General features: G+C 37.6%; 1 protein-coding gene across 1 annotated transcript in view; it reads right to left on the bottom strand.

Annotated features, from left to right (window-relative positions):
- Positions 1-6,257, bottom strand: part of LOC137389617 (transcription elongation factor SPT6-like) — a 30,653-nt gene extending 24,396 nt beyond the window's left edge. The window contains exons 1-10 of the mRNA XM_068075676.1: positions 6,037-6,257; positions 5,633-5,793; positions 4,808-5,033; positions 4,155-4,507; positions 3,818-3,919; positions 3,541-3,720; positions 3,262-3,401; positions 2,837-2,951; positions 2,528-2,695; positions 70-209 (exon numbers count right to left, since the gene is read on the bottom strand). Coding sequence (XP_067931777.1) covers positions 70-209; positions 2,528-2,695; positions 2,837-2,951; positions 3,262-3,401; positions 3,541-3,720; positions 3,818-3,919; positions 4,155-4,507; positions 4,808-5,033; positions 5,633-5,793; positions 6,037-6,208 — 1,757 coding nt within the window. The 5' untranslated portion in view covers positions 6,209-6,257. The remainder of the gene's footprint in view (positions 1-69; positions 210-2,527; positions 2,696-2,836; positions 2,952-3,261; positions 3,402-3,540; positions 3,721-3,817; positions 3,920-4,154; positions 4,508-4,807; positions 5,034-5,632; positions 5,794-6,036) is intronic.
- Between the last annotated feature and the right edge of the window lie 2,346 nt (positions 6,258-8,603).

The following is an 8,603-nucleotide window of genomic DNA, read 5'->3' on the forward strand; positions in this document are numbered from 1 at the left end:
CAAGGGTTTATCACTTGCCAATTATTTTGCTGTTTAAGAATTTTAAGAGGGGAGGGTGGTAAGACCTACGATCCGATGTATTCTTGCGCGAGTTCCAAAGGCTCAACAGGATATTGCTCTACCTCGTGTTTCTGGTAATTGTCCTTCAGGTTGTCTGCAAACTGCTCTGCTGTCAGGCCAAACTTTTTAGCTGCTTCAGCCAGCCGATTCTAAAAGATGACCACATAAATTGAAGCAGTCATGTCAAGGATAACACAAAACAGGCCAATAGAAACATCAGCTACTGCCACAATAAGTACAGATTGAGAGATGGGCCAGTCATCTGAACGAAGGAGGACAACTTGCATTTTCTTTTACAGAGCAGCTTTTCAACTGATCATGACATTACCTGCACTAGTGCTGCACGATAACACGATATAATTCGATATGACGATATATTTCAGTGGATGATTTGATATTTGGTCAGTTTTCAAGTCGATATGAATATTGAAGCCGATATTTTATCGAAATATCGGCTTATTTTATTTTGCAAAAAGGGAGTTGTCTATTCTCTTTATTGTAACGAGGTGACAACTCCTGTTTTTCAACCGATATTAACCATATCCTTTCACATCGTTCATGTTAAAGCCTAACACTATACCCTACAGGATGAAAATATTCGTTGGTTATAAAAATTCGCAATTTCACGAACAGGCAACTCCGCGAATTATAAAATTCCGTGAATAATTAGTTCTATTTTTAATCACAAGGGAGAATAACTACTGCATCAAATTAAAAACTAGCCGCTAGGCTGGTTTTTAATATAAATACTAAACGTAGGTGAGTTTCAAAACATTTTTAAAATCATTGCCTGGGCTTTGAGCTAACACCATTGCCAATGCATCACATTTCTTTACAAAATTATTCAAGGTTGTCACAAGATATGCAAAATGGCGTCATCGCAAAAATAGCCACTAGGCAAAAGTACTAAACGTAACCGAGTTCCAAAACTTCTTTAAAATCATTGCCAGTGCTTCGAGTTTTTTTGCCATTGCATCAAACTCTACCAAATTATTCAAGGTTTTCACAAGTTATTCGGCATGGCTTCGTCAGCGCAAAAAATCTCTCCTAGTCTTTTTACATTGAAATCAACTCCATCACTCTCTAATACCGAAGTTGATGACGATCATGATTCTGATCTGGACATTATGGTATGTATTTGCTTTGCAGATACGTTTTTCCATAATAACTGCATTAGTTAATTCTTTTGTTTAAAACTGATCGCTTTCATTAAATACTTCAGCTATTGTTTTTGTACTTCCTTAACACTTGTTAATATTTTTTGTTGTGTTTACTGCAGATTGAGAATGAAACAACCTACTCTTACGAAAACTAGAGACAAGTAGTAATATTCACCGTGGCAGAAATATTGGCAGAGAAGCAGCAAGGCAACCTAGACCCCTTCATCGACAACAACTCCTTGATATCGCTGCAGCAAACATGATTAAATTATATATTTTATTTCATGTATAGATATATTATAATTTATTACAAACTTGAGTGTACAAATAAAACGTTTCAAATATAAATACAATTTTACAAACGATGAATGGCGTAAATATAAACAGTTTAGTCTATATGGCGGTTGTCTAAAGCAATAAAATTAAACTGATACTCTTGATAAGTGAATACTAGCGTGTAATGGTGCTCTCTGACTAGTTATTTTGGTAATAGCAGCTCTATATCGCTGTCACTGTATTGGGTAGATGTTAAAGGCGATTATCTCGCTACTACATGGCTGGTAAGGAAGTTACCATCAGAACTCTCTTCGTGGCTTACTGTTGCAAAGTTCTGCCGGTTGGCCAAAGATTTGTGCTCGTAAAGGCGTTTTTGTTCCTTTTTTAAAACGGATATATTCTCCTCGTAAGTAGCCGCGGTCACTTCTACCTCAATTTCCAGACCTCCCTGAATGATTGGTGATCTCTTAAGAATGACATATACCACCCTTGCAGTCATTGTGCTTGCATGTCTGATGAAAAAGCTCTCTCTCACACTAAAACAAATAATGAAGCGGTAAGGATGGAAAAAATAAATATTGCGTTATACCGAAGAACCAAAGTAAAATTCAACTAATTTAGTAAATTGTTTTGAAAAAACTCATTACTTACCACAAATTGTTGGTTCATCAAAGGCCTCCAAATCTATGAATATTCGTAAAAACCTCTGAACGCAGCAAAAAATTTATAGCTTAGCACGATCGACCCGTAGTTGTAAGCTAGGTAAATAGAAAACGAAACACGCGCATGCGTAGGATTAACTCTATTGGTAGACGTAATAGAGTTAACTTTTCATAGAGAGTGACAGTTTTCAGCCGCGAAAAAATTAATCCGCGAATATGCATGAAATAGCAATTTTCGCGGAATATAACTTCGCGAATAAATTCATCCTGTACGGTATATCGAAAGAAGACAACTCCAACATTTGATATTCGATATATTTTGAGACCAAATAATAGAATGTACATGCAAAGATATCGTGCAGCACTAACCTGCACACATATATAATATCCAGAGTTGCGTCCTCTTGCATACTTCATAGTCTCCTGTGGAACTTCCTCTTCCTCTGCCTTTTCTGCATCCATTTCCTCATCTTCCTCCCCTTCTTCTTTCTCCTTTGACAGGTCCTCAGGTTCCTTAGCTTTTTGCTCTTTAGGATTCTGTGACGGAGAGATTTACAATCTAGTTAAATGCTATCCCGCGTTAGAATTGAATGTTGAAGAGTAATCCTACCTTGCCACTAAATGGAATACACAGACAGTAAGCAGCTGCTGGAAACTAGAGAATAATCAAGTGGTAACCTTTTCCTTATTCTTTTTCTCAGCATCCTTCATGGCCTGTATATCTCTGCCATAGTAGAGCATGAAATGATTGTGACAGTCCCAGTACTCCTCTGTTGTCTCGACAAGTCGGACCCTGCCAAACGTGCAATAGTCATTGAGAATTACATTTTTTACAAATTGAAAAGCATCAATAAAAAATGCGACATGAGCGAAGGTAGAAATGGGAAGAATAGGAAAAGGAGTCTAAAAAGGAACATTAGCCAGATAGACAACCGGTTCAGCATGAGGGAGGGATAAGGGAGGGCTGGTAAAAGAGGCAAGGAGAGGAGAAGCATGAGAAAGAAAGCAGAGGAAAAAGCAAAGAAGGAAATGGGAGAGAGAATATATGAGTGATAATATAGACATGCGACCAAAAAGAACTTTCACAAAGACCCACCACTGACCTGTCTATGTCTTCCTGAACGATAGGTCGGACATGCGAAGGTAGAACTACATCAGGGTCGCTGTTCATTTCATACTGATACTTTTGCATCCTGCCGACCAGCTTTACTAGATTCTGCTTCCTTGTACGCAACTGTGCCCACTAAAACCGTGAGCATCGCAGAAATGTACTGACATTTTTCTGCTCTTGATAAACTGGGCATCATTTCATGTAAAGCAAATCAGACTTGTTATCAAAAGTTACGAGTGAGGAAAGCAAGTAGATGACAGTAAACTAGCACCTTTTCATCCCACTGCCATATCTTCCAGAGATCTCTGATCTCCAGCTCATCCTGCACATACTCCTTCCGATAGAAGTTGATAAATGGCACCTCGAGTTGCTGGTTCCTAAAGAAGTCGAGAGCGCTGTTGATCTTTTTGATGATAGCCCTCGTATCCTTCCTGTCCTCAGCAAGCGCCTCCTAGAACCATTACGCAGTTTTTTTATGCCATCATCAAAGCTGAAAACTTTAAACCAAGGAGTAAAATAAACCCATGACATCGACACGACACACTGACCTGCTCGGAGAATGGTGCCTTTGCGAAGGCGTGTGTGAATATCCAGTCAGCCTCATCCTGGAGTTCCTGTGTGTCACCTGGTGCCACCTTCAGAGTCCTCAACTGCAAGGTATCAGTAAAACTAAATATTATAGAATATTATAAAACAAGATATAATGGCAGCATGACACTTTATCCATCATTAGAACTATGTACCTTGTACCCTACCCCATGCTTTATATACAAGATTGCAACTATAAGTACTGCAATAATGAATTAGGAGATAACTACTTTCACCAATATAATTATGAGTTTAATTTGTCAAAACAATATTGATGGAAGACATGATTTTGCATACATGGAATCTCTCTGGTATGTCAGTACTTCGTATCTCCTGGTCTACATCCGTCATGTGACCTCTCTCCAGCTCACTCGGTTCAAACACTTCAAATATGGTTTTCTTGCTGTGTCGACCTTTTTTTCTCCTTATTGTAGGCTCTCCATCGACTTCCTCATCTTCATACTCATCCTCTTCCTCCTCCTCATCTTCATATTCGCTGCCGGCATATTCCTCAAACTCATTAAAGTCAAAATCTACGCCAAAAACATCCTGCGCTTCCTGTAGTGCCTTGTCTGTATGAACAACGGTCCGCTTCTTCCTTCCACGGCTTATCGGCTGACCATCCTCATCAACAATGAAGTCATCTGGATCTATAAATGCAAGTTGGAGATGTACCTCCGCCTGTATCCTCAAGAAGGTTTATTTTGTTACCAATAACTATAACACATTTTAAATTTCTATCACAAAATGAATGTACAAAAAAACCAATTGCATTGATTTAAGTTTATATCGAATATGATAATTGTGAGCTCCTGTTGGCACACAAATACATGCAGTTGAAAGCTATCGCATGAAAACTACAATAAAACCACAAACTACAGTGAAGGAGGGGTTAGAATTTAGAAATCATAGAATCTTCACACAAAAAACTAGACCATAGAATGGCTCACCTGATTCCTCACTTTCATCTAGGTTACCATAGGCATCGTCCGCCTCTCCAGCAGCTTTGGCTGACTGCTGACTGGACTCGTCATTGTCCACCGGCCCTTCCTCATCCTCATCATCGCCGAACAGCTGGTTAGCCACTTGCTCAGCTTCATTCTCAGCAGACTGTTCTTTGTCAGAGTCATCATCATCAGACATAACCTTGATGCGCTTGCGTTTGTTACGTTTTACCTGCAGCATTAAGATACAAGACTGCACGTTCAGTAACGCTAGAGTATTGCTGAGCCTAGGAAATATCACAAGGGGGGATTCATACCTACAGTAACGCTAGAGTATTGCTGAACCTAGGAGACATCACAAGGGAGATTCATACCTACAGTAACACTAGAGTATTGCTGAACCTAGGAGACATCACAAGGGAGATTCGTACCTACAGTAACACTAGAGTATTGCTGAACCTAGGAGACATCACAAGGGGGGATTCATACCTACAGTAACGCTAGAGTATTGCTGAACCTAGGAGACATCACAAGGGAGATTCATACCTACAGTAACACTGGAGTATTGCTAAACCTAGGAGACATCACAAGGGAGATTCATACCTTCAGTAACACTAGAGTATTGCTGAACCTAGGAGATATCACAAGGGAGATTCATACCTACATTAACACTAGAGTATTGCTGAACCTAGGAGACATCACAAGGGAAATTCATACCTTCAGTAACACTAAAGTATTGCTGAACCTAGGAGGTATCACAAGGGAGACTCATACCTACAGTAGCACTAGAGTATTGCTGAACCTAGGAGACATCACAAGGGAGATTCATACCTTGATGCCAAGATTCTCTTCGATCAAGTCAAAATCATCTTCTTCAAGTTGATCATCTTCATCAGAATGCTTTTTCCGTTTTCCTATATCAGCATCACTGTCTTCCCCTTCGCTTACGATGGGGGCATCGTCAATCAGGTTTTCTACCTCTCCGTCATCGTCTGTTAGACCAAATGAGTATTTATTTTCACTGATTAGGATTGTTTAATGCTTTGTTAAATTACTAGGTGAACTACCAGCTAGGACTTGAAATAAATACTGTGCTGTTAAGATGTAGGTATATCCTGTACAACTGTTTATCTAAAAATGACCAAATGCTTGTTGGCAACAAGCAACCAACCTCAACATACAAAATAATTTTCAGGGAAGTCAAAGCTTTCTTACTTGATTTCTTAAGTACATACCTCCCTCATCTTCCTCACTGCTGTCAGCTGTACTGCTGCCGGAACCACTTGAACTTGAATTTGAAGGACTACCCCGCTGAGGACTGGCTTTTGCAGGTGCCGCGCCTTGAGCCTCTTCATCACTGTCAGTGTCTGAAGCCTCAGATGCAGAGTTATCAATGAAGTCAGACATGGTAACTGAAGACTACAGTAGCGTTATGCCATAGGTCGGCTGTTGTTAACGCACCTGTCAAATTTATGCAGATGCATTACCTAGCATTTCAGCTATTACAAGTATTAGTAATGTGAGCCTTGAAGTGTTGCAACCATGTAATGAAGAATTATAAAAGGGAACTTCAGAAAATATTTCTCTATCGGTTTTATTCAACGATTAACCACAACGTCTAGATGTAGAATAAGCCAATGCTCGAAGTCCTCAGAAGGCCTAGGTACTGTCATGTGAAATATACACAGATCGTAGAAAAGTGTGCAAGGCTTGAACTAGAAATATTAGAATGTGGCAGCTGATGCTTTTGTTTAAATCTTTTTTTGATGTAATTAACTGTAATCATTATAAACAGTTTGTACTGGAATTACTACAGGTGGATTTTATAAGCCTAATTATGAATGTTGCCACTGAATCTGAATTAGAAATAGCAGACACAGCTGACCAAGGCAATAGCTCAATCTCCTTGAATACTTTTGTGGGTTTAATGCCTTATTGTGACTGACCAATCAAAGAACTGATCCACTAATCTCTATACTCTATATAAACTAAGATCCAAGTTTTAATATACTCAGAACAAAATGAACTTAATATTTCTGTCAATTGGAAAACCCACTTGATAATAGTTCCTGGGTTCATACGACGTTAAAGTTCAGCAAATATTTAACTTTACACCGGAAGTAATGTTCTTCATATGATGTTTTAAGTTCCTCAAAACATTACAGCTGTGTAAATTAGTACATATGTTTGCAATTCTCCTTCACAGTTTGGCTTGATTGTGTTTGAATAACATAAAACAATAGGATTTAGTTTTCCTAATCAGTGTCACTCTCTGATGTATTCATTATGTGATTAACTAATTGCCTTGCGTTTGATCAAGGACCTGTCCCATCGCTAATGATAGCGATGGGAATAAATTCAAATGGCAGCCATTTGACTGAATTATTTCAAATAAGTCTTACACCTTTACTTGAACATTGCTAATGTACTACAGGAAGAGAATCCAAAGAATAATCTGATTTCAACCATGATTGTCAGTGCTGTAGAAACTAAATTAAAGTTTTTGTTAGCGTTGGACAATTTAGTGGGCATATTCTATGTTTGCAATTCTCCTTCACAGTTTGGTTTGAATAACATAAAACAATGCTTTATGCTTTCATATTTTAGCTTTAAGGTCATATACCTCATGACAATTAGTGTAAATAGGACTAGTATTGAGAAAAAGAATAAATTGCTTCCTTCAGAATTACAGCAATTATAGAACATGAGCAAATATCTTTGGATCAATTCTTTAGCAAATCAATAACGATCAAATCAATAATTTGGATCAATTCTTTAGCAAATCAATAACGCCGTCGTGTAGTTGTTGTGAGGAAGAACGTGCAAATGATGCAAAAAGAAAACGTCTGAAACGAATGAAAGTAAAAAGGTTGAAAGTGATACTTGAAAATTCATATCGTTTAGGTTAATTCCGTATCATTATAACTACTCCAACCTACTTATCATTGTCTCTCGTATCGCTAAGACTACACCTTCATTTGCTTGTGTCTAACTAAAAAGCAAGTGATAATAAAAACCTACATATATTGATAGTTACTTTTGAATATAGTTTCATACGTATAATTTAATTTTTTGCATGGTTTTATATAAACTTTTTTTATTGCCATATAACTACCTGAAAATTTTATTATTAGGTATATGAACCATAAAACCAGTTAACCGAAATTTTATGCATTCTTCTAGGCCTAGTTGCTCAAACATGCAATAGTTTTGATACACAAAACAAATTCCCAAACGAATTAAGTTTTATGTGGACGTTTGCACTTCTCAAAATTATAGCCAATCTAAACTATAAGTTGCTTCTAGTAATAAATGTTATAAAGTAGTTGATTTTCATTTTACCTTTGCTTTTCATTAATTCTTTGATAGAGTCTAAAATATTTGTGAGCGTGTTCATGATACGCACTGCAGCCCAATGGTACCATTACCCTGCTCCAATGCAATGGCTTTATATTTTGAAAGCAACAGTCGTGAACTTCTGTAATATTAACCTTCTTAATATTGTTATGTAAGACATACATCTGCTAAAATAATAGCGCCAGATTAAAATAAACATACCCGTAACGACTATTGAGTTTTTTCAGATGACACAACATAAAAATCTATGAAGACAGAAGACAATGTTTTACGTAGCATACTCTACAGGACAAAAACTAGAAAGTCATACAACTACCTCTGCAACAAATCAAGTAGCATAAGTAACAACAATTGATCGCTCTTGTAAACAGGTATGACTCATTTGCTTAAAAAATTGCCTAACAGAGATAATTAATGCTTGAGATAAATCAAACTTAGCAAAAGA

Source organism: Watersipora subatra, chromosome 3 (assembly GCF_963576615.1).
Source record: "Watersipora subatra chromosome 3, tzWatSuba1.1, whole genome shotgun sequence".
Classification (NCBI taxonomy): domain Eukaryota; kingdom Metazoa; phylum Bryozoa; class Gymnolaemata; order Cheilostomatida; family Watersiporidae; genus Watersipora; species Watersipora subatra.